The following is a 27973-nucleotide window of genomic DNA, read 5'->3' on the forward strand; positions in this document are numbered from 1 at the left end:
CAGTGGATGTCCCAGGCAAAAATGTAAAACAACAATTTTAAGTTTGTTCAAATAAATCTTAAAAGTCACAAATGCATTCCAAGAGAACATAAATAGAATGAAATGAAAAATTAATATGAAAGTGGAATTCAATAATGACAGAAAAATTGAAGAAAATCAATATGAATGACTAGAAGTAAAAACTGCAGGATGTGGAATAAAAAGCTCTGCAGAAAGCTTCGGCAACACAGTGGATCAAGGGGGAGATAGAATGCAGGGCTTGAAGAGAGATGACGGAATGAATATTCAGGTAGCTCTGTTCTGCCATCTCTCTTCCCACCTTCCTCAGACTTGTGGAACCTGAACCATACACATTAGCTTTCCTTCCCCCATATACCTCCCCGGCTTGCTGAGTCCTCTGGGGCATCCCCAGCTGCTCTGAGCAGTCTGGGACCTCCTTTCTCCTACCACCTCTTCACTCACCTTCATCAGACCTGCAGATCCTGAACCATACAGCTAAAAGAAACCCATCAGAGATCGGCAACACCAGGGCCACTGAGGTTAACCCCCCAATACTTAACTATAATAGAAATATTCAGGGACCAAAGCCATCCAGATGGCCAAACCCCTCAAAAGAACACAATCAACAAAAGCCTGGACAATATGACACCTTCAGAGCACAGCTACTCCACTACAGCAGGCCCTGGATATCCTAACACAGCCGAAGCATAAGAAAATGACCTTATATCTGATCTTATAAAGATGATAGAGGCCTTTAAAGAGGAAATGGGTAAATCTATTAAAGAAATCCAGGAAATGCAACCAAACAGGTAGAGGTCTTTACAGAGGAAACAAATTCCTTAAAGATATACAGGAAAATACAATTGAATAGATGAAAGAAAGAAATAAAACTGTTCAAGACCTGAAAATGGAAATAGAAGCAATAAAGAAAACACAGACTGAGGGGGATCCTGGGTACGGAACACCTAGGAGAGTGAACAGGAACAACAAATGCCAGCATCACTAATAGAATATTAGTGATGGAATAATAGATGGAAGAGAGAATCTCAGACGTAGAAGATACATGAAACTAAAACATTAGTCAAAGAAAATCCTAAATCTAAAAGATCCCTGACACAAAACATCCAGGAAATCTGAGATACCACAAAAAGACCTAACATAAGAGTAATAGGAATAGAAGAAGGTGAAGAAAGAAAAGCCCAGAAAATATGTTCAACAAAATGATAGAAGAAAACTTTCCTAATCTAAAAAAGGAAATCCTATAAACATACAAGAAGCTTATAAGAAAGAAAATCCTCCTGCCTCATAACAGTCAAAGCACAAAATCTACAGAACAAAAAGAGAATATAAAAGCTGCAAGGGAAAAAGTCCAAGTAACATATAAAAGCAGACTTATCAGAATTACCTCCAACTTCTCAAGAGAGACTATAAAAGCTAGAAGGGCCTGAACAGATATCTTGCAACCTTTAAGAAACCATAGATGCCAGCCTAGACTACTATATGATATGATTTGATATGATATTATATGACAATATACATAAGTGACCCACAGAATTCCACCAGAGAACTCTTACAGCTGATAAAACTTCAGCACAGTGGATGGATACAAAATTAACAAAGAAATCCAAAGCCCTTTTCATGGCTGGGGAATTGGCTTGGTGGTCATGAGCTTTATCATGAGACTGGAGTTAGATCCTATTGTGTGTTCAGCTCATGGGTGTCTGACACCCTTTTCTGCTCTTCACAGGCATTTGCACATAACACACGCATAATATATATATAATTACTGGAAGTAAATCTTATTAAGTCTTTTCTCACTTAAGACTCAGTTTGAAAAATAACTTAAAAATTCAAAATTGGGACAAATGAGACGCCTCGGTCGGTGCAGGTGTTTGTCATCAGGTGTGATCATCTTTGGATTAATCCCTGTGACCCACATGGTAGATGGAGAAAACTGATTCCCTCAAGTTGTCCTTTGACCCCCATATGCCAACACACAGACAAACTCACAGACACACACACACAGACACACACACACAGACACACACAAACTCACATACTCACAGACACACACACAGACACACACACACTCACATACTCATAGACACAAACTCACAGACACACACACTCACACACTCACAGACACATACACTCACAGACACACACTCACACACTCACACACTCACACACTCACACACACACACACACTCACAGACACACACTCACAGACACACACAGACCCTGACAGAAAAAATAAATACATTTTAAAAATACAACAATAATAAAACCCTCAAATAGTCTTTACCTGTGTGAGCCCCAGTATTATCCCACTGTGCAAAGCAACGTCACTCATGTTTTTCATGGTGCACTTCTTTCAGGCATGTTTTAAGAAAAATCTTTGTGCCACTGGAAGCCAGACCCTCACACCCCCATCCTTCCACATTTTCCAAATGCTCTTTGTCTTGTCTCCCAAACTGACTCCTCCGAACAACAGTCTCATTTTTGAAAGGGATTTCACAATTGTTTCTGTCTCCTAACTTTAAAAAACGAGCTTCTCCTTTGACCTTCATATTCTTTGCCCACCACACAAATTTTATCAGTTGCTCTCCCTGATAGCTGGCATTTGTTTCTTCCTCTCCAGTCTCCTGCCTGTCACAATAAGAACCTATTATCATACAACTCCTATCATGCAGTTCACTGACTGAATGGATGGAACACTGTGTGGAACAGGCAGAGCATCACACCTTTGCTGAGACATCAACTGTTGCATATGGACCATTTACTGTTAGCTAACTTTACAGCCTTCATATTAATATGAACTCATTTCTTCAGCCGAGTGCGACGTCCCCTCTCTCCTTTGAACTGCACCTCTGCAGGAGTCCGATTATTGGTTCAGCTACTCTGATTTCCTTTAGCCCAACTCCAGTTTTGTCCTTAAAAGCAGTTAAGCAGCACACTAATCCTAGACAAATGGAGATTGTTTTTGCCCTCATCCTCTGTGCTGTAGTCATGAGGCTAAGTGAGGTAAGTCAGAGTGATCAAACTATACCCACTTCCCAGAACTATGGATGACACACACCCTTCCAATATGATAGACATGTAATCTTGTACGTGCAAGTCAGGAATCTAACTATGAAGATTCAGAGAGTTTCTTAATAGGAAATGAACAGAAGAATGGCTTAGAGGCAGCTTAAGTGTAGTGTACTGTTGGATGGACAGACAGGGTTTAAATGAAAGGGATAGTTTACATTAACCTTAGAAGACAGAATTCAGCATTTACTCAAGAACTCCCATCTTTGACCTTCCTTCCTTCCTCCCTCCCTCCCTTCCTTCTTTCCTTCCTTCCTTCCTTCCTTCCTTCCTTCCTTTCTCTCTCTCTCTTTTTGTGCCATTTTTATTAATCATTTTATTCATTTACATTTCAAGTGATATCCCCTTCCCAGTTACCTGTCCACTACCCCCTATCCCATCTTCCCTCACCCCCTCCCTTTTGCCTCTGTGAGGGGTGTGCTCCATCCATTCGCCCACTCCTGCCTCACCCTTCTAGCATCAAGCCTCCACAGGACCAAGGGCCTCCCCTGCCACTTATTTCAGATAAAGCCATCCTCTGCTACATATGTATCTGGAGTCCTGGCTACCTCCATGTGTGTAATGTATTTGCAAGTGAGGTGGATGAACGGTGACGGATGTACTCTAAAATGATATATTAAACAGTCAGAGCCATGGCTGTCTGGCTCTCTAATTTGGGATTTTATACAGAGACAAATGACACATCATGGATTAGGAATGGCTGCCTTGTCTGCAGTAAGCCTGACTATAAGGTGAGTAGGAATCTGGTGTAGCACTTGTTGGCTGACTTTTTTCTTTCTGGTACACGAGGCCAGTCTCCAACATCCATCTTTACCCTTTCTCCAAATCACCCTGCTTGCAAGGTCAGATGAGGTCTTGCCTCCTCCAGCTCCCTTCCATGCTCTACCAGCTGTCCCATTACATCATCTTTCCAAGGCTCTACCGCTCGCTCGCTCTCCAACTTCTCATGTAAGTCATCCCAGCTCCCCAGACTGGTCCTCTGCTTGAAGCCACTGGTTGTCTATTTCCAAGAAAGAAAACATAGTTAAATTTGCATTTTTTATTATATTCTGTTTTGGTAGTGGAAAACATTACTATTTGTCAATAGACCCATTTTTCAATTACAGAACTTTGAATATCACAGTCCCTTAGTTGTACATAATTTAGTTGACATGGGGAGGTACATCTTACTAGATGTCTGGCTGCTTGTTTTCCTTCCTTTCTTTCTTCCTTTCTTCCTTCCTTCCTCTCTCCCTTCCTTCCTCCCTCCTTTTCTTCTTTCCTTCCTTCCTTTCTTTGTAAGTGACAGTGACATAGAGAGTGAATGACCTTTAGGACAGGAGACTAGAGGACGCCTTTCTTCAGTATCTCAAATGTGTGCACATTTTCTCTTTGTTTCTCCTAGCCTTTCCCTTACTTTTCTTACCTTGTGGTCTTTTCTTTCCCCGAGAATGAATGTGTGAATTAGAACAGTCCTTGTTTGAATTAGGGCATGTGCTGCATGGCATAGGTCACATAGAGCTTTACCTACTCTATTGCTCATCAGCTGTGTGACAATGGGAAACCTTTGAAACAAGTTGGTTTCATGTATTTACTCTCATGTGCTAAACACACATACATACATACATACATACATACATACATACACACACACACAAACACACAAAGGTATATGTATATATGTATCACACACACGTGCTAAATAAATATAAGGCCTATATAACAGAAGTACAGCACAGGCTAGAATCCAAACATAGTTGGGACTTCAGTTCATGTCAATTAAAATAATAATTATTATTCTTTTGTTTGTTTTGTTCAAGGCAGGATCTCACTATGTAGCTCTGGATGTCCTGGAACACACTATGTAGACCAGGCTGGCTTCGAACTCACAAAGATCTGTCTGCTTTTGTTTCCCAAGTGCTGGAAATAAAGGCATGAATGATTATGTCTGGGTTTTTCAAATAAAAATTATTTTTATTGAAGTTTTGGGTTTTTTTAAACCTTCCACCTCCTTGTAAAAGTGTATTCTTTTTCTTTTGAAAATTTAAGGTTTTCCCATAGGCCCAGTTTTTTTCCATATTATTCTTTGACTAAATTTATTTTATCTCCCTTCTGAGGATTGTGTTATTATTTTATTATTCAAATTTATTTTTCCTATGTCTACCTAAATCAGAATTATCGATGCTAAGCATCATCATATAAAGTATAGCCTAGTTAGGTAAAAAGAGTAATTGGAGAATACATGATATTATTTTAATCTTGAGAGTAGAACTTAATATAGCTAAATTTCTAACTATTTTGTGGTGTTTAGGTTTGAGAGTGTTCTAAATTTCAATTTCTCTAGATTAATAGCATTAATTATCAAGGTGAATAAAATGAATTTGTCTTTTTTATTTATAAGACAGTATAGTCTCAAAAATTGTTATCTTCTTTCTCTTCTCCATCATCATCATTATCATCATCATCATCATCGTCGTCCCTGCAGGTGAGAAGGTGATCTGGATTGGATACTATGGCATAGTGTATAACCTGGTGAAGATGTCATGGGAACTTCAGGGTGACGAGGAACAGGATGGACTTAGACAAATGATATGGCAAACACTGCAAAAGATAAAGGATTATGAGGAAGACCCGAGAATCCAAGGCGCATTAGTTATAGCCCAGGTAAGCTGTCAAACTTGTCCTCCCATCAGCAGGAACCATGTTTAACAGCTCTCTACAGAAAGTGGAACTTCCACATCCAGTGAGCAGGAGTGGCTTGTCACCCAGCATTTCACCTTGACTTCCATGGGCACCTACTACTGTTCAATGACAAGAGCCAAGTTCCAGATGACATTATAAAATGAGACCCTTGAAACTTTTAGTATAAGCAGAAGTAAGTAAACTCAACAAACGCAAGCCAAAACCAAATAAAACAACCCAAGCAGAGACTAATTCAAACATCGATTTCAGTACATCAATACAGTGAAAAGTTCTCACAGGCATGTAGTAGGCACACCTCTAAGTCACCAAACCACAGTTTCTCCCTCTTTTTAGAAAAATATGGCATAGAAGTTCAGTAGGTGATAAACTTTCAGGAACATAGACTTCTGACTCCAGGATTTCTTCTGGGAAGGGAGGTGGGTTTGATGAATGTGGCACTATTTTCTACACAGAGCGGTCAGAGAGGTCAGCTGTCCTCTGTGGCTTCTTAAAGATTGTAGAACATCTGTCCAGGCCCTTCAGGCTCCTAGAGTCTTCACTGAGAAGCCATGTGTTACTTAGTCTCTTTGACTTGCAGATTTTAATATGTATATTTATTATATGTATATGTGTGTATTTAGTATTTTAATTATTACATGTTATAGATCATTTCTTTTTTGATCCTGTCTATTTGGTGTTTTTGTATGCTTCTTGTACCTTGAAAAACTTAGGGAAATTTTCTTCTATGATTTTGTTGAAAGTCATTTCTGCACGTTTGGCCTCAGTTTTTCACCCCTCTGTTCCTATGATTTGCTCTTTCATAGAGTTCAAGATTTCCTAAATGTTTTGTGCTTGGATTTGTTTCATATTTCCTTTGGTTGTGATATCCATTTCTTCTCTCTTGTCTTCCATGTCTGGGATGCTTTCTTCCATGTCTTGTGCTCTTTTGGTGAGGCTTACCTCAGGTTTCTCATTTCCAGTTTTATCTCAGCTTCTGCTTTCTTTAGTAATTCTAATTCTACTTTCAAGTCTTGAACACATGCAGATATCCCCACAACCCATACATATACTATGTACACACAGAAGTTGCTTCTAGACAGGTTATAGGGCATGAAGTAAAATTTAGGAAAAAAGTTAAGCTGTTTGCAAAAGCAAAAACAAAAAATAGAGTAATAGATTATTCATTCAAAGCATAAAATTAATTAGTTCAAAAATTATTCTTTAGAGCACAGAGGACAATTTGTAGAATAGGTACCAATGGGGAAAATAGAGAAATATTCATCACAAAAACTGGAGGGGTAAATGGAATGAAGCTCTAAGGATTATAAAACAACTATTAGGTTTTTTACAAGTTTATGCTAATGTATTTGAGAATGTAGAGTGTGATGGCTGGTCTGAATGTCAACTTGGTACAAATGACAATCACCCTAGTAGGGAGCCACACCTGAAGAATAGTTCTGATTGGGTATTGCTGTTGTCCTGGGATTCTTCCCATAGATAGAAGGTAAGTCCCTATTGCTGAAGAAGACACCAATAACTAATACCCTAATGCCCTGACTTAAAAGCCTTCTCCCTGTGGGTAACTTTTATAGTCCTGGAAAGTACTATGCAACTTGATAAGGGGGAAGCAACCAACAGTCTTACCCAGTCTTGAAGCTATTGGACCACAACTATCACCAGCAAGGCAAGATATTCCTCAAGGTACAGTAGTGGCACTGTACCACTAAACAACAACTCTATAACTGGACTTAAGGCTAACTCAACAGGAACAAAATCATTCCTGTTACTGGAAACATAGCCAACTACTTAAGGCTAGTAAAATCATGGGTCTTAGACGAGAACTACTACCAGCATACTTCCTAATTGCGTTCTAAATACTTATCCTTAAGGCCACAGTTAGTATAGCTCCCATTCTGTTTGCAATAGACAGAGATTACCATGACTGGTCAATCATGTGAGGCCGAGGCCCATGGGAAACACCTGCCACACAATTCCTGTCTCTAGGACCCAGGGAACATCAAAGAATGAGGAGAAGAAAGACTGTGAGCCCGAGGGCCCGGAAGTCTGCTGTAAAGATATCTCAAAAATATGACCATCTAAACAAGACCTAGACAATGACAACACTGACAGACATGCTAACATGTAAAGGGGAAATTTCCAGGGGCTGTCCTTAGACAACAAACCAAACCAAACCACCAATCTAAACCAAACCAAACACCAAACCAAACCAAACCAAACCCACCCTCCTACAAGCAACTAAAGAAAGAGGTTAAGAGCTTTAGAAATAGTCTTTCCCCAGGGATGAACCTCTTAATTTGTCATTCAACACTAAGTGGTCAGCCCTGAAATCATATGCATATATGCCACACCAAATAGATCCAACAGGTTCTGTTTGTTTATTTATTCAAGTATATATTTATACATATATATTTATGCACATGTATATTTATACATATATATAAATTAGAGGGAAGGAATCCAACAGGGAATAAGGAGCAAAGGACATGGAAGGAGTTAGAGGTCAGCAAAATGAATGAGAGAAAAATGAGTTGATTATATTTTAGTAATATTTAAAAAATCCATCCTCCAAGGCTACAAACATATTACTGAATTCTTAGAACATTCCAGAAATAAGTGGTCTGCTATATATGATTGATTTTGATGAGCAGTAATTGTTAACAATTAAAGTCAAATACATAACTAAAAAAGAAGAAAGCCCTGATTGTTATAATCGATGTAGGAAGGGCTGAACCTGATGAGATAAAAGAGGCACAGCCAGAAGAAAGATTCTTCACCTTTATCTGGCTCAGGCTTCCCTTTGCTCTGAGTTGACTCACCCTGACCCTCTTGATGCTTCGCACTTTGGTGATGTCAGACTGGTGTTTCCAGGCTCCCATACTTTACTAAGGACACACAGCTCTCTAGGAACCTTCCAGGTTTTTGACACCAGATTGCAGTTGCTATCTCACGGTCTGAGCAACTAGCAGGCTTCTTCAATGTGAGACACCCACTGAAAGACTCCTACATTGAGGCACCGTGCCCCAGCGACCAAGCAACTGATGGATTCTCAGCTACTTTTGTGTGAAATACTTGTTACTATTTTAACGTGAACCCATCTAATAAATTCTTATATGTTCATCTTATAGTTTATAGTCTTTTGAGATCCCTGGCCAATCAAGTGGGAGAATGAATGGATTTCCGAGAAACCAAAAATGATTAAATTGATTTAGTGTATGTAGAAAACCAAGATGAAGGTATTCATTACCACATCATTTAACATGGTACTTAGTTATGACAACCTGTGCACTTAGGCGTGGCAGTTTTCCATTGGAAATATGTCATACAGTAAATGAAAAATGAAAAGAAGTTGTCAGATGTACTGCTGGAACAGCCATGAACAGAAATAAAGCAAGAGTTTAAATTCCAACTCCATATAATCTCCTGGACTGCAACAAATGAAAGTCCACAGCCTCAGTAGTTTTGGATGCTCAGGGATACTAACCTTGCTCATAGGAGGAGCCACTACTGAACACCCACAGGACGGGAAAAGCCCAGTGACAGGCAGTACAGAAGCCCCAGGGCCCTGTGCAAGCCGAAGGCCATTACAGAGATGCTGCCCTTGAGTGACCTTGAGTGTATTTATCTCTCAGTCCTTCTCTGAAAGTGAGACAGATAAGTCCTCAATGAATAGGCTGCCTGTGATGTTGAGTTAATATTACAAAGTAAATATAATTTCTGCTAAACAAATAAATAAAAATCATAAAAGTTGTGTTTTAAAACTTCCAGTCTTACTATTTCTAAAATGAACAATGAAAGAAGGGGACATTTATAGTAAATATAAAAACTTAATATCAAATGTTGATAAACTTCACATGAAGAAAGTTAAGTTGGGAAATATCTTGAGGGACTTGAAGATAATCACAAAACAAAGAAAACCAATTAAATTATTTCTTCTGTACTGGCTTCTTCGTTTCTTCAGGTCATAAAAATACGGTCCAAAGGCTAGAAAATCTTTCCAGAATTGATGGAGGACTGCTGATTTTTGGAGTATGGTTTGTTTAAAGGTTCCAAAATAAGGAGTTGGGAAGCTGAGCTGGTATTGGCCTGGTTCTCACAGAGATGAGTTACTCTTAGCTTTGGACATAGCTGTGAATGAGCTTCTGCAAATAGGCAGATCTCCTTGTGGTCGACCAGATTTCCATCTCAGGATAGTCAGGGTAAGCAGCACTGATGGCAGCTCAGGCCTGAGGCACCACCCTAACAAGCTGCTAGAATTCCACCTTGAGGAGGGAAACTTGTGTTTCAGGCTGTTTCCTTTAGAGGCATTTATAAGTATGCTAACAAAACCCTACAGCTCAATCATATTTCATGGGTGTTTCATAGCTTGCTTGTAGCAGTGAGTTAATTACCCATCCTCAAAAGTGTCTAAATTTGCATAGTAAAAAAAATTGAGACGTTTTAAAGATGTTTACTGAGTCATTCTCCTGAAAATAGAGACATGACGCTGCAGTGTTAGGGTCCATGAGTTACTGAAGAAAGCATGCAGGGGCCCAATTCCATCAGGATGGAAGGACCCCAACTGAACTCACAGATTCAGTTTTAAAGCTAAAAAGAGGAACATTGGGGTAGGTAATTTATATCTTGATTAGTGGTTTCTATCTCTGGGGGTCTGTGTGATGCTAAGATTCAGACTAACTATTCTTGTTTCATGCCAATTCTCTTGACCTCTTGGCTGCAAGTTCAACTCTTGCAAACTGGGAAGGGATTCATTTTACACAAGCCTGTGGTTGGTTGTTCCAGTAACTGACTTGCTCAGTGTGGGAAGTAGAAACTCAGGCCTGGTCTTCTGAACTGCTAGTTTTCAGCCTGACATGGAGTCAGCCTGTCTCAGGCCAGTTCACTCCAGTCAGCAGTAATGTGTCCTCTGCCTGACACTTTGTTCATTTACAGAATGCTGTTATTTCTTCTTTATATCTTTTTTTTTTTTCAGTCAGGTTGATTTCTCATCATTTTAAAGTATATGCTTTTCTCCTGCCATTGAAGTTTCTTGCTCTTTCTCAGGTTTAAATTAGTGATTAATTATTCGATTTTGTAATCTTCTTATTATAGACTTAACAAATGTTGGCAGGGTAAAAGGGCAGCCAGTTGATGATTCAGAGTCTGTGCTTCACATTCTTAGTAAAAAAAAAAAAAATCAAAGTTTAACTTGACAGCTTTTTAATCCTCAGTATGATGTGATTGATAATATGTAGGAACTACATAAGATTAGGAAATATTTCCCCCTACCCTTGGAAGAATACAGACAGTGACTGCCTGCTGGAACTAAAATGTTTTACTTTCACCAATTTGCCATTATGCTCTACTTATATTTTATTTGGTTTTTTTTTTTTTTTTTTTTTTTTTTTTGACTGAGAGCTCAAAATGAATGAGTGAAAAGAAAATCAACTGTAGTGACCACCACTATACCACCTAGTAGTCCCTCTCCTGGGACCTGGGACAGAAATGCTCCATACTCTCATATTCTCTGTGGACCTCACTCCTGACATTGTATAGACTGTCAGGGGATGTGATAGAAAGGGCAGTTAGCCTTCTGGACAACTTTAATAGAGTCAGAAGCGCATACCTTTCATGGATCTTTATTCTCTTCTTTCCTGTTTGTTTTTATGACTCTTTCAATTATGTCTCCTGTTCTCTGATGTGCTATCTATTTTCTATGCCACTTGAAATCTCAAATGGATGACACTGTAACCCCATAAGCTAGCTCACATTTGTGTATTCTATTATTAGAATTCTGTCTTTATGCGTGTTTTCAGAGCCAATCATTTGATGTAAGATGTTCTTCTGTTTTCAACGCTTTAGCAAATATCTATAGATAATTACATTTGAAATTCATAAGTCAATCGGGCAAAGCGAACATAGCAGATACTAGATAATGCAAGCAAAGCCTCATACTCAGGCAGTGAGTTGACAGTTGGGGTAGTCACAAGCTCAACGGCTGTGCATGCGTTTTTGACACTTAGGCTGTAGAAGGGTCTCACTTCTTTGAACTCAGAAATGATGGGAAGGCAAGTTTTCTTCAGAGAAAACTGTAAATTGGAAATTTCTAAAAGCAGCTATATTAATTTAGTATAAATTTAATTTAGTATTCGATTCTAAATAATAAATTATAGTAAATAATACATCATAAGTATAACATATATGATGAAGACCAAAGGACAATCACTCTAGGCCTGCCTTATATCAAGGTTACTTAGAATCAGAGAGAGCCAATTAAGTTAACAGCAAAAATATGATTTCGAGACACAAATCCTAAAATAGCTAATGTATGAAGTATCATTTATTTTACATTTGATTACTATTAAGACAGTAAAAATGAAGGAAAAACAGCGAACCGGCGGTGGCGCAGCCCGTAAGGTGTCTGCCTGCAGAGGGCGCGGGTCCGTCCGCGCCCTCTCTCTCTGTGCATATTCGAATCCTGCTCGCTCCCGCCCGCCTCCTTCCACGTCTCGTCGGAAAAAAAAATGAAGGAAAAATTATATGTTTCCTATAGGCTAATAAAATTTTAAAGATAGCAAAAGCCCTTCCCCGGCTTCCTCCTCAGCCCACAGTTGCACTGGCTGCCTCCCCAACATGGCGATTAGTGAGGATGAGCCAGGCCACGTTCCACATTTATTTTGTATGCCTAATTGCTATGCTGAAGACTCGGAAAAGATGTTTATTCCACAGGGGCTGATTATGGATAGGACTGAAAAAACTTGATAAAGATGTCATGAAAGGGATGAGAGGCCGTCACATTGTGACCTTCTGTGTGCTCAGAGGGGAGCTATGCATTCTTTACTAACTGGCTGCACTGCATTTATCACTGAATAGAAATAGTGATAAACCCATTCCTATGACTGTAGAAAAAATGTCTTGATGACATCATAATTGACACTGGTAGCCTCGCTTTCCTGGGGCAAGCAGTTTACCTCCCCAATGCTAATTATCACAAGTGGGTTGGTGAAAACGTTCTCTCAAAGTGTTGGATACAGGTAAGACTTTGTCGAATATAAAATTCCAGACAAGTTTGTTGTCGGATGTGCCCTTGACTGTAATGAGGATTTCATTCACGTTTGTGTCATCAGGGAAACCAGAAAAGGCAAGTACACACAAAGCCTATGGCAAGAGTTCAGTTTGAGTCTGCAAACATGAATTGTCCCACTGACACTTCCAGCAAAACTATCAAGCGTTCTGATTCCGGGGCCATCTGCTTTATAAAGCTCTTTGCATGAATGTTGTGAGAATAACATGTCTAATAATTTTAGAAAGGTCAGTTGCTGCATTCTTGAACTTTTGATTTGCACTTTGAGACTATAGGCAGACAATCTGTTCCCTCTTATATAGATTGTCACTCGACTTATGAATAAAACAAATCTTTTAAATTATCATTATTAAATAATAATAGTGATATTGTATCCATAAGAAACATTTAAGGAGAAGATGTATTAGAGTTTTAATTGGCATTTGAATTTTTACTTATCCAGGGAAGAACAGATCTGATTGAATATTGTTAATTATGCCACTATTCGTGTAGAGCAGTCTGAAGCAGTCAGTCTCACACCAGCATCAGCATCTAAGAGGCTTTGCTCAGTTGAGCAGACCCACATTTCAGCAGTGCATTGGCTGTATTGCGCCACTTGGATTATTTCAAGAATTTTTTGAGACAGTTTTGTGTGTGTGTGTATGTTTGTGTGTGTGTGTAGTCCTGGCAGTCTTGGAACTCACTCTTTAGACCAGGCTGGCTCTGATCTCAGAGATCTGTGTATCTATGCCTCCTGAGTGCTAGCGTTTAAGGCTTACACCATCGTTGCCCATTTCTTTTTAAAACTGCAAATAAATTCTAATAATTAAAAAGTAAGTATATGAAAATATAATTATCGGGTCCTTATTAAGCCTATTTTTATTTAATATGAGAATGTAAAGAAGTCTGAAACAATAGTCCAAACATAAAAATTTTAGTTTGTTATGCAGTAGACATAGTCTTCAAACATGTATCAATAATGTAAATAGGGGAGTAAATATATGGGTAGCACATTGCACATTCTAGACACTCACATAGATACTATTTTATATTAGTGAGAAATAAACTATTGCTATCTTCAACTAGTATTTGAGCTGCAAACTTAAATTATGGCTGCATTCAATGGTGGAAGGTGGCCAGATAAGAGAACATTTCACAGATGATGACCTGCCATGAGGAAGTCTTCCCATGACTTGCACAGTCTGGAAAGCAGTTTGATTGTGCAGTAATAGGCATTAATTTTAAAGGTAGATTTACAATAACAAAGGGTAGATATGTGGTTGGTTTCATAAAAATAGAATCTAAGTAGATTTCAGATTTGTTTGTTTGAAGAGAAAGCAATGTGTTTGGAGAGAGAGCTATCTTCATTAAATTTTAGTTGTTTGGTAACTTTGTAAAGTTGCTACACAAAATTTCATACACACACACACACACACACACACACACACACACATATATATATATAATATTGAATTACTGCTTTGGAAATTGTAGTATACAGTGATTGCTTACATTTTATTTGAGACTCTTTTATTGACATCTTTGCATAACTTTCCTATTTCGAGTCTTCACCATTTGACTTGATTTGGGTAATTTTATGCAAGCTGAAGTTTGACAGAGGCATACAAAGTGAAGTCTTTGTGTCTTCTCCTGGAACATAGTAACTGTCATGTCCCAAAGTTTATTATTCAGTAGAAGATGAAATAAAACCTGGCGCCAAGCAGAGCCTCTCTAGCTCATCCCCCTCCCTGTCTGAGACTGGCCCGTCTCCACAGAACCTGACAACATGGAAGTGACTCTGATAAAATGATGAACATCCCTCTGCTGTTCCCAGCTCAAGCTACTGACCTCGAAATGATGAGTTAAGCAAATGGTTGTGTTTAGGAGCAACATCCCTATACAGCAAGTTTTGAGTTTCAGATCTATACACATGGGATTTTATTTTACTACACTGTTGGTATTATTTTTGTTTTGCTTAAGTGCTTGAGACAAGGTTTGAATATGGTCAGACTGGCCTCAAACTTGCTTTACAGTAGAAGCTAGCCTTAAATTCCCAGCTGCCTCCACGTATGAAGCAGTAAAATCGCATACATTCTCCACTCTCTGGTTCAATTTTATTATTAAAACTAAAGGCAGTAATAGTATTATTAAAACTGGTAAAGCATTTGCTGTGTGTTCTATATTTGCCTTAATTATCAGATTGGCATAAAATTATGACATGTGCTATATTTACCTTTATTTTACAGATGTGGAAATTAAAAATTTAAATGAGGATTCATATTTTCTCTAAGATTAGCTAACTTGCTTTTAGATATACGGTTACCCAGACTGCTTGAAATCATACCTTTATTATACTCTGACTTCCCTCCTCTACTGAATTCCCTTAAAAAAAAAACTTGAGTGGGTTGTGTGTGAGCATGTTTGTGTGTGAGTATTGCATATACACATTGAGCGAGCTATGAGGAGCAAGCCAGTAAGCAGCACCCCTCCATGGCCTCTGCCTCCTGCCCTGCCTGAGTTCCTTAGATGATGAACAGTGATGTGGGAAGTGTTAGCCAAATAAACCTTTTCTTCCCCACATTTCTTTCCTCTGAAAGTTGCTTTTTGTTATGGTGTCCTATCCAAAAATAGTAACCCTAACTAATATGGATGTGGACAACAGATCATGGGGTGTTTCCATGACAGACCTGACCATGTTCTGGGGAGGATTGTGGAAGGACTTTGGAACTTTGCTCTGGAAAAGCCATTGAGAGTCACGAGCTCAGCGGGCTGTTCTGAAGGAGCTTGCGAGATGTAAGAATGTAGAGGGCATTACAGACGATGGAGGCATGGCTTGTGGAGTTTCAAACAGACTTCTGAGACTCTTAAAGGTTTTATGGTGGCCATCTGCAGTTTTGAATTAAGAACCTGTGGTTCTCAGCTGGGCCGAGAAGTCAGCTGTGACTATGGAGAAACGAGAACTTAAATGAACTCGTTGCTTTGCTGGGACAGTTGATGCAGTTCAGCCGAAGCTGAGAAAATAGCAGGAATTAAGAAAAGACCAGCACCACTGAGCCGAAATCTTGTGGGAAATGTTTCCTCAGTTTCAGCACACAGAAGCTGTGTTCCAGAAGTGGTTACTGTGCTGAATGCTTTGGCTTTATTAAAATCATGTTTTAAAATCAGATTGAATGGAAATATTTTCTAAGCAAGTGGCCTTTATATTTTAATGTAAAACATGAACATCCCAGGATGAACCTCTCTCTTTTACTTCTTCCTTTGACACCCTGTTAATTGCGTTCATTTGCAATAAAATCCTTCAAGGTTTAGTTGTTGATTCTAATGTGTTCATGCTTCTTTAATAACTTGCTTAATCATAATTTCCACAGGACCATCTTACATGTCTTTCCTTGATGCCTCCTTTGAAGGTGATATAAACTGTCTGGAAGATGTTTCTGACTCACGTGTATCTATTTTTAGCTCTTCCTTTACATGAGTAGGGAACATTAAAAACAGCACCTGTATAGTGAAGGCTTGTGACTTAAGAAATCTGGCCAAAGTTAAAAATGTATTACACTCTCATTTTGTGTATTGCTAGTGACCGTGTCTGTAACACAAGCTTTGCTCTTTTCTGTCCTATCCCCTTACTTCTCCAACCACTGATCATGTTTTACAGTAGTGTAAATTTTAGGGAGTGAAGTGAAGCTTTTATTATGATCTAGTGAGCACCATGTGGGGAAGGTGTGTACTAGAATGCTTACAGAGGTAAATAGAAATCTTCTAATGTATTAAAATCAGATATGCATTTCATATGGTAGACTTTTAAATTTAATAAAGAATTTTTTAATTTAATACTTCAACTCATTTCAATGCTGATGAATCCATTGCTAACTATACTAGGTACTACTATACAGTATATATTTTTTAAATTCATAATAACATTCTGCCATCAGTAATCTCATTATATCTGCTCATAATACTGAGTGCTTTCCGAGGTTTGAGGAGAGGTGAAATATCTAACAAGAATATTTAAGATGAAAATCAATTCTGAATAGATCCCTAAACATGAGTCCTTTTGTGCACTGAAGTGAATATAAACCCAATATAAAGAAAATCTTGTCAGAACAACCCAATAGGCAAATGCTAATTAACGTGTCCTGTTTGAAATGTTTCCAGAAAGACTCGTATTGAGGGATGTTTTTCAGTACTGTCGAGTCAGCAGCTTATGTTGACATATGCAGGAGAAGCCATCACATCTAAAGGCTTTCTGCCATCTGCTACATGACCTGGAACATCAAAGGGAAATATGCATATCTCCAGTAAATGTGTGACTTTATTCAGGGTGTCTTTGACTCTTCAGATAAAACCCTCTGAGGTTGTAATTCAATGATAAGATTATTAAAAATAACATAGTTTTTATACTTTGTGACATCTCTGCAGTCTGAGTACTGCCTGTTGGGCAGAAGGGACAGCGATCAGTCTTATTTTGCCTCTCAGTGCCTGCCTCCTCCTTCATGCCTGATTTGTATTTTGGCATAGATGGGAAAGCTAGATGTGGAAGGGTAGATATGATTCTGGAGATTGTGTTCTCCTTAGATTGCTTGCAACTAAGTGCTGAAGTCACAGCACTATGCTTAAGGCAGCATGCATGCTCACAGACCTGGACAGCATAACCAGGTCATAACCAGGGGCATAACAAGGTATACTAAGCATCTCACCCACTTCTTTCATTAAGCTCCATAACTCTCCTACCATCATTGCTGAAGGTAGGAATAATGGTACCTACTGAAATAAATGGTAGGTGGTCCATGCCCTGTCCATGAACATTACTCCAAGTCTCTGGTGTTTGTACTATGTCATACTTTTTCTGAAAGTAAATGTAAAGGAGGGACTGACATTGAGTAGATTCCAGGTATGAAAGAGCCAGAAATCATGGTCTACTTTTGACTTAAAATTTATAAGATCCCTTAAACAAATTGTTATATCTTCAACTCAGTGGTAGGGAAAAGTATACAGAGAGACTGAATAACTTCCAGAAAACCACATCACTTGTGAGTGAGAAACATATTGTTCTTATTCAGTCCTTTCTTTAACCCTGCTCATTGGTCCATCTAACATTTTAATGTACCCACAAGGGTAGAGCCATTCTGCATTTGTAACACTGTCCAAGGTAATAAAGATGATGCCCTCCTGACCAGACTTTTAATGACAAAGAGTTACTCACTGTTCCTTTGTGTAATTAGGATTCCCATGGAAAGTAACAATTAACCATCAAACTTGGGAAAACATTTTGCAAAGCAAGTAAAGTTTCAGCTCTAATATTATACGAGAAAATGTAGAGCCATCTTCTATACTAGTAATCTGAGTTAGCTCAGATTTTGTTGTGTTTTCTGCATTTCTTTAATTATTGGTTCAAAACTTGGGACTCTGGAGAGCTGCTTTTTCTCCCTTTTGAATTGTTACTGGATCCCAGTTCCCTGGGAGACGTTCTACTTTGCTGATTCATCATCTTCCTACCATCCTGCATTAATACTAGCTTCTCCATCTTTATTCCACTACAAAATCAAAGGGCAGACATCTGTTTCTGCCAGTGGTAAGGATATGTGTGCAGGAACATATTCTTAGGAATTCCACTCCTACAATTTTAATGCCAAATTTCATTGACACTAAATTTTGCCATTTTCCCAAACAAAACTAAATATTAATAATCCAATAATAAATGCAACTCTGACTCATTAAAGCATAGATAGACATCACTGAAAAAGAGGGACATTCAGTGAAAATGTAATTACTTACAGAGTGCTTAAAGGAGAGGATTGAGTCATGCCCCACAGGCAAGATAAGAGTAAGAATAAGTAGGAATCTAGTTTAAGAGATGGTTATCGATGTTTTGTTAAGTATATGGACAAGAACTAAAGACTTAAGTTTGTGCATAGGTGGCATTTAAATGTCTGAGGTGTAGTTTGTTAGAAGGAAGCTGAATATAAACCATGACAATAAAATTAAAACCATATTGGCTTTGAGAAGCTAAAAGATGAGCCAGATATTTCTAGTTTGGGTGTAGAAGTGGATTCTAGGTAGCCATGAAAGAAGCTTAAGTCTGTTAAGTTTTACACTGTCTACCAGAACAACATTCCATATGATTCCACTTAAACCTCAGCAGAACAAAACTCTACTAAACAGGCCAAGAAAGGTTATATTTCCTGGTAATATGGAAAAGCAAAACCTAATTTTAGTTATTTCAAGCCGCAGAGCCTCTATTCTTTCCTGGAAATTTCTAGGAAGAGTAATACAGAAAGATTAAAAGTTTTAATTTAACTTTGCTTTTGAGATTTTAATTTAATTTTACAATACTTCTCCATGCCTATTCCTTCCTCCATCTCTCTTATATACCTCTTTTCACTCTCCCTCAAATTCATGGCCCCTTTATTTAACAATTGTTATTTTATGCACATGTATTCCTAAATACAAACTGATCTCTGAATAATGTCACTCATATGTGTGTCTTCAGACTCGACCATTTGCTATTGAATAACCAATTGGTGCACTTGCCCTGGGGGAGACTATTTCTGCCCATATCAGCATTCCTTAGCTGTCTGTAGTTCTTTGTATAGGGTTAAGGCCTCATCCACTTTGGCGTGTCTATTGCTGGTGTCCTTGTTCAGCTCATGTTTATGGATATAGCATCTGCTATTACCAGGAGATACAATGTCACAGTGTACTTCCCGACCCTCTGGCTCTTATAATCATTCTGCTCCAACTTTAGCCATGTTCCCTGAGCCTTAGGTGTGGTAGTACTTTGTAGATCTATCTGCTCGGACTGGGCTCCACAACTGTGTTTTGATTGGTGGGGGGTTCCTGTGAAGGGTCCCATATATTGCAAAAAGAAGTTTCCATGATAAGGACTGAAGACTATACTTATTTGTACTTATAAGGACAAATGTTTAGGATGTAGCTAGAGATAACTAAAGGGTGTTGTAGATTCTCCTGCACTATCCTACTTTAGTATCAATGAGGAGTAGGATATGATTATAGTGCGTAGCTTTCTGTTGTTTCTGTTGTTGTTGATTATCCAGCTTTAAATCTGTGGCAGTCAGATTGAATAAAAGGTTTACAAAGTTTATTGTAATTTTCTTGTATCTGTTGAGACTTGCTTTGTGTCTGAGTGTGTGGTCAATTTTGGAGAAAGTTTCATGAGATGCTGAGAAGGAAGTATGTTCTGTTGTGTTTGGGTGAAATGTTCTGTAAATACCCGTTAGGTCCATTTGATTTACAAAGTTATTAACTCCAGCATTTCTGTTTAGTTTTTTGTCTGAATGACTTGTCTAATAGAGTTGGGTATTAAAGCCACCCATTATCAGTGTGTGAGAGTCAATATGTGATTTAAAATATAGTAGTGTTTCATTCATGAACTTTGGTGCTCTTGTGTTTAGTGCATAAATATTTATCCTCTAAGATAATATTTATCCTCTAGGTGGATTTTTTATTTGATGAATGTATAGTAACCTTCCCTATCTTTTCAGATTATTTTTTGTTTGACATCTGTTTTGTTAGATCTTAGAATGGCTGCACTGGCTTGCTTCTTGGGTTAATTGGCTTGGAATATCTTTTCCCACCCTTACTCTGGGGTGATGTTTATTCTTGATGGTAATATGTGTGTTTCTTGGATGCAGCAAAAACAAGAATGGATATTTATTTTGTATCCAATGTGATTCTGTGCCTTTTTATTGGTGGAATTGAGATGATTAGTGTGTGTTACACATGCACAGATATGCTTGTGGAGGACAGCTTGTAGGTCTACAAAAAGTAAGTCAAACCAAAGAAAATAAGCCTTTGAATATTTTAGAACTCAGCCATGGATGGTATTAAACATATATTGCTGATTTTGAACAGTCAGTCTCTCACTTTGAGTAGAATTTGCTGAAATGTTTCAGATATTTTGTGCTCTTTGTCATGACTTTGGTATATGCTATTAATGAGAATCTGCATGCTTTGAAATATAATATGATACCTGGTTAGTATACATAGTTGTCATGTTTTATGTGGCATTAAAGTAAAATAAAACAAACAATGAATAAAAACCCTAAAATATTTTCAACTGTAGCTAAGTGCAAAGCCATTGTTTCTACATTCCTTTTAATTTAAAAATCCATTCTACAGAAATGCTGTCTTCACTTTAGTGGGGTTTTAAGCTATAAGCATATTAAAGAATAGAATGAAGTATGCAGTACTTTAAATGCTTGTGACTGTTGATGAAACTTCTGTATGTCAAGTGCATTATATTTAAAATGTGAATTTTATCATCACATTAAATAAAAATAACCTAACTGTGATATATAATTTTTCTTTTTGCTGACTATTTGCTTTTCTTTTTTAGTTGGGGGAGGTTATCTCAAAGATTAGATTTACAAAATTTTTATTGCATTTATTTATGTCCGCGTGTGCTGCACATGCACAGGTGTGCTCGTGCAGGTCAGACTACAGCTTGTAGACATACATTCTCTCCTCCTCTGCATGGGTCCTGTGGATCAAACTCAGACAATCAGTGTTTGTGGCAAGAGCCTTTACCCTCTAAACTCAGAATTACTCTTTTAATAGGAAGAAAGCCCCATTAGTCAAAGAAAACATACACATTATCTTTTATTACATAACTTAGATTTTTCTTTCATTCGACTATATTCCAAACTCTTCGTTTTTCTCCCCCAACAGGCTGAATTAAATGACCCAGCTGACCCTTTCAGCACAAAGGCCACACCAAACTCAAGAGAAGAAGTTTTCTCCAAGTACATCGGGTGGAGAACCGCTAACACTCTCTCCAGACTCTTTTTCCCCTCTCTCGATGTCGCAGCCCTCTCACCAAAGACACCAGAAATAGACCTGCGAAGAAAACACTTTGTCAGAAAACAGCAGCCCGCAAAAAAAAGAGTTCTGCATTTTGTTGTAAAGTAAGTGAAATGGGTTTCATTGCTCTGTGGGGTGATAGTTCACAGGTACAGACAGTATAATTAGGGGCGTTTCTTCCTTTCACTTCCCAAGTGTTTTATGAGGAGGCTCGTCTTCAGAAAGCAGCAGCCTTCTCAGGAATGATCTTTTCCTGTTTCGAGTAGAATTGGCACAAAATGCAAATTGTTTTGTGATTCTTGTGAAGGAATACAAGTTAAAAAAAAAACTACACATACCTGATGTTTAAACATTTAAGACTTCATTTTTAGACCTGTTTGTATATATACATACATATCTACATATTTCAATGTGTATTAAATTCATGTACCCAATACTCTTAAACAGTAATAATTTGGTAAATTGTAAGTATAAGGATAATATATTTTATACCTCAAACACTTGTAAATGTCTTTAAATTTACTTCTAATTTTACTTTAGAATAAGTTTACTCTAAATTTGCTTCTTAGGAAAATGTAGATTTGGGATAGATTGATATAGGTGAATAATTTTCAATATGTATTTGATATAGCTTCAATGGTATATTCAGGGTCTTAAGATGTTTATTACAAATGTACTTAGATATTTCCCCTATTTCTACTCTTCTGTTATATTAAAAAAGGAAGAATTTCATTGTGAATCTTTACTATGGATATGATTTACATTGTTTAATATTTCAGTAAAGCTTTATTTTAGATAGGAAGATTTTCTTTTTCAACCTAGGTCATTTAAAGAAATATATATATATATATATATATATTGACAAACACCACAGAGGACTCATATGTATTAATATTTTTAACAATTCATTTTTCTTGTCTTAACCCTTCATTGAACAATATATTTTTACTGAAGACTGATAATCATTAGACTGTACTTCAAACTGGTATTTTTACACACCTGATTTTTCCAACAGTACATGTGCCATTTCTTCTCCATATTTCAGAAATGGTTGGTTGGCTTTGTTTTGGGTCATTTTCCTGTACAATATTAGTCTTCTCCTTATGGTTTGATCTGAACAGAGTGGGAAAGTCTTGGTGGTGTAGCTCACTGCTGATAATGCATCTATGAATTTGGATTTATTACTCTTTTTATTCACACTGCTGAAAATGACTTTCCATGAGTACTTATCTTTATGTATTACTCTACCAAAGTATTTCTGATTTTTTAAAATGTCTACCGAATATTTAAAGAATACTGCTTTGCCTTCCCAAACAAGAACTAACTGTATGCACATATGATCATGGATTGGAAATGGCTACCTTTTATCTTCTTTAGTAGTATTTGAACTTCTATATATTTCTCTTGATAAGTTCGCTGCTCAATACCCTGTCTTGTTTTCAATATAAACTTTTCTGTATATTTAGCATCTCTCAGTTGTTCCTTATGTGTGTTCCAGGCTGTGACATTGAGTAGGTTAATTGGCAGAGGCTCTTAGTAAATTCTCTTAAGAGATTTGTTTTCTAGATTTGTTTTAATCGAGTACAAAAGATTTCTTTATTTTTCTGGGCTTTTATGCTTTTGCCTTCTGTCTTTTCCCTTAGGTGTTTGTTACTTCTGTAACTCTTTGAAAATAGATTAGCATCCTGGGTGTGGACCTGTCTCCCTTAGCATCCTAGGTGTGGGCCTCTCTGTCTCCCTGTCTTTACTCAGAATTGTCCTTTGTTTATCTGTGACTTGTGACACTGACTTGTGGACTACTTTTTCCTTCTCATTAGTTGTATTTGTGAAAGTCTGTTTGGCCTGTTTATTTCAGTACAGTTATGGTAGTGTTGATGGGATGGGAAAGGACATGCTGTGCAAGAAGTAAGCAACAGCAAACATCTGTCTATCTATCTATCTATCTATCCATCTATCTTTCTAACACAATAGCTATTAAGTAGTAAACTGTCACACAAAGCAAAACACAGTATAAAGGACAACTGATAAGAAAGATTTAGACGTTGTAAACACACATCTATTCAATATTAGAACTTCTAAACATATGAAGCAAATATTGATGAACCCGATAACAGGAAGAGACAGAAACTTAATGACAAGACATATTTCAATATCTAACATTCAGTTATAGTCAAAAGCACCCAGTAGGTCAATATTAAAGGTAGATCAAATACGTCCAAAAAAAAAAAAAAAAAAACACATAAAAAACCCCACACCCAACAACAGTAGAATTTAATGATTTCTTTTTAATTGCCATGGAACCTTTTCTGAGTTAATAATACATCACAAATAATCTTTTAAAAAAATCTAAGAAGAATAAGAAAATATCAAGTTTGTTTTTTTTTCTCCAACTAACATAATGAATGTAGAAGCCAAAGTACAAATATTGGAGATTTTCTAAAAGTTTGGGAATTAAAATACTTTTGAGTAACAGTTGGATCAAACTATAAATCAAAAGGTTATTAGCATTTAGTTAGAAACATAACCAAATTACAACACATTACAAGTTATAGATAGAGCTGGGGGGAAGGGAAGGGCTTTTTCTCAGGACCTCACAGTAAGTAAAGAGCTGATAAGTCCTCTGCTGCTTCAGTACTGTAGAGCACTCTTATTTCAGTGTGGAAATCTGGGAAAAATACGCTTGCAAGGGAGAATTGGGTGCTTCCATGCTGAAGAATCATCTGCTGTGGATAGTTTTTTAATGAATGTTTACCCTTTTATTTTTAGCACAAAAACTGAAGACAGAATTGTGGTTTGGGCTTAAAATTACTCAAAACTGTTGTCCTTTATATGTTTATAAGCACACATCCTTATTTAAATGATTTATAGAATTCCTTTCACATGTAATTTTTCGAAAGGAAATTGATCACTTTGGTTCTCTGTGTTTGACTGGGGATGGGGCTGTTTCTAAGTTAGTGGAATGTGTCATTGGACGCATGCTTTGTTTGCCCGTGGGCATTCTTTTTAAATGGAAAAATATCATTATGACTCTTTGCTGATTCATAAAAACTGCAGATGGAAACTAAAGGATATAACCCTTCCACTTCAAAGCATAGCATTCTCCATTTTCTCTCCTTGTCAATAAAAGTATTTTACGTGTAACTGAAGGCTGAAAGTTTATAGCCCCCAAAAAATACGTTTAAAAAAAGAAACTTTCATTTCTAAACTCGTTTGTGTCTGAGTTTCTAAAGTTCACACTTTCTGTTTTCCACTGGGCACTAGTGCTGTCCATTAGAGAATCTCCAGTTAAGCATCGCCTTGGGTACCTTCCCCAGGCAAAGACACTGAGATTTAGAAAAGTGATTAGTCCAGAGGCCATATTGATGTCTATGGTCTGTAGTAGTGCCAGCTTCATTGTATGGACAAGAAAGCTTCATTTGCTGTGGTATCTATAACTGCAAACTCATAATTGAGAATGAGAATGAGAGAAGGCTTCTATGATGACCTCTTCCCTCCACTCCATTCCCCCACAAAAAAAGAAACAGTCCAAACAGGAAGCTATTGACAAGAGTCCTTAAAAACTGTGGTAAAGATGCTGAAGTTCCTCACCATCAATGGCTTCTGGCAGGAGGGTAGGGAAGGACTCAGGTTTCTTTAAAGGACTTTAACTGGGAGCTTGACCACACTCCAATGAGTATATGGGCAAAACAAATGGGACTTGGTGGACTGTTAGTTTGTTTAGGGGGTACAAGAGAAGGAGGGTAAACCTGGGCGGAATGGGAAGTGGGTGTGGTCAGAGTACATTGTATAAAATTCCCAAATAATTAATAAAAATATTATGTTGGAAGGATGTGATTTGCCTGAGGGGTCACAGCTGCTTGCTCTGGAGTCTGGATTTAAATGAAGACGTTCTGACTCCAATACACTGTGCTCTTTTTCTTCTTCCTGCACATGCCATTTGAATAAAAAGGTGTGAGCAATTGTTAGAGAGCTTGCCTTACATTCATAACAAACGAAACCCTTCCTTATGTTTCTTTTCAGTTTCTGCCTTTTGATTTTGAAAACATGACGTAAATTAGGACACACTTCAGTAAGCCCTGAATATCTCCAGTTCATTAACAGGGAATTTATGCCGAGCAAGAAGCATTTTCTAATTACCATGATTCTTACAAAGCCAGTGGGAAATCTGTTACATGGATATAGCAAGTTCGTAAAGAGAGTCCGAAGGGTCAAATTGGTCTGTAAATATCTTCTGGGCTTCACTCTACTTCTAGGATCTAAACAAATTGTACAAACAAATCTGCCTGTTTCTGTTCCACACAGGGAACAAGGACAAGACACAGTTTATTTGACTTTTGACTTGTAGTAACTGCATGTACCAAATGTGATGGCCAGACCTAGGCAGACCAAGACATATTTCTCTTGTCACACTTTCATGCTTGGAGCCATGTTCTCTTCTAAATGTTCATAAGATACAACAGGTGATGATGAACTGTAGCCATCCTATCATTCTGGGGCACTTTAACACACCTGTTACCTCTCTCCAAGTGTGCTTGGGTATCCATGATGCAGCTGCCCCTTCCCCTATTTTACCTCATCTTAACTAATCTTCATTTCATACTTAGATAAAATGATGTCAGTTTAACTTAATGTCCCCTGTTCCACCCATTTCCTTGAGAAGCTCATTCTTTACAGTAATAATCTTCTTCTGTCCAGAGAGCACATTTTTCCTCATCCATTCATGCATGAGGACCTGAGTTGGTTCTATGTCTTTGCTAGTGTGGTAGTATAACAATCAGGCACATGAAGATAGACCATTGGCATGCTTAGTTCATATTTAGATTCACATCCTAAAATAGTGGAGTTGCATCTGACTGCACATCTATTTGTTAAGTTTTATAGCACTTCTAAATTGTCCTCTGTGGCTATACTGTCTGAATTTCTACTCATAGTGGGAGAGCTCACTTTTCACCATATCCTTCTCAGTATGACATAGGTACATTATCAGGGTTTGCCAAAGAACCCAAGGGAGGAAACTGCCCAAACTAATGCTGCCCACTGGCTTGCTCAGCTTATATAACCCAGGACAACCTGCCTTGGGATAGAAATACCCATAATGTGCTTGGCCCACCCTTATCAATCAATCAAGAAAGTGCCTCACAGATATGCTCAGAACTAATCTGATAAAGGTAATTCTTCAATTGAGGTTCACTTTTTCTAGATAATTCTAGTTTCTGTCAAATTGACAAAACCCAACAAGCATAAGTTCTCAGAAATCAATTTATGAATCAGGTAGCAAGTAAGATGTTAGGACAATAATAAAATAATTTTAATGATATTATATTACAATAATCACTTAAGAAGCTGGAGAGAGAGTTCAGTGTTAAGATCACGTGTAGCTTTTGCAGAGGACCTGGGTTTGGTACCAGCACCCACATAATGGTTTACAAGTATCCCTAACTTCAGTTATGGTGGGGTCTGATACCTTTGTGGGTACCAGGTATGGGCAGGTTTACACATACATATATGTAGACAAAATACTCATATACATAAAATAATGTAAATATTAAAAGTAATAAATACTTATAACTTTAAAACCATTCGTGATCACATATAATATCAACTCTATCTTCTGATAGCTTTCTTTTTTTAAAATAAATGTTAGTAAATTAACTAACTTGTCTAAGTCTTAGGAGTTTAACCTTAAAAGGGCTGTACAATTCTGTAAGGCTTATTGCAAAGAGAAGAATGTAGGTAAAGTGCCCAGACACGTTAGCTCCTTATTTTCTTGTTCAGTCATTAATAGATTTTCTTAAATACTTATTTTCTTTACAAAGCAATATTGCACTACCAAGACTGTAATAAAGAGTAAGAAAAAAGAATCTCATGTTTTCTGCTCTTTTTTTTTCAAGGTACAACTTGCTAGGAACCTTCAGAGAACATACAATGTTATAAATGTTTTTTTATATATATATTATTACCCTCTTGCTTCTGCCTAGTTAAAAACACTTTATACAGTTTTCACCATATCATTCATGCTTGTGTGTATATACTTTTTGGCTGTATTTGGTGAGAATTTCTATAGGAACTGGACCAACAGACTACCTATATATTATAAAAGGAGACTCAGTTGAATGGTTTACACAAGAGGGGATGGGTAGTTCAACAATGGACACCTGTACCTTAATTCTATGGAGCTGAATTCTTCAACAGTCTCAGCCTGGCACTGAAAACATGAAGGATTCATGAAGACTTGCTTGATTTCAGTCTACTGTGGTGCTGAAGGAGCTGAAAGCCATCAGAGGATGGGGGCAGCCACAGCAGTGACAGCAGCAGCTACAGAATGAAGGGAGAGACAGTTCA

General features: G+C 37.6%; 1 protein-coding gene across 3 annotated transcripts in view; it reads left to right on the forward strand.

Annotated features, from left to right (window-relative positions):
* The window catches only part of Tmem232 (transmembrane protein 232), a 215055-nt gene that overhangs the window by 95100 nt on the left and 91982 nt on the right, over window positions 1-27973 (forward strand). For all 3 annotated transcript variants that reach the window (XM_034521775.2, XM_076914662.1, XM_076914661.1), the window contains 2 exons: window positions 5555-5733; window positions 21500-21735. In XM_034521775.2, the coding sequence (XP_034377666.1) occupies window positions 5555-5733; window positions 21500-21735 (415 nt within the window). The remainder of the gene's footprint in view (window positions 1-5554; window positions 5734-21499; window positions 21736-27973) is intronic.

This window comes from Arvicanthis niloticus, chromosome 17, assembly GCF_011762505.2.
Source record: "Arvicanthis niloticus isolate mArvNil1 chromosome 17, mArvNil1.pat.X, whole genome shotgun sequence".
NCBI lineage: Eukaryota > Metazoa > Chordata > Mammalia > Rodentia > Muridae > Arvicanthis > Arvicanthis niloticus.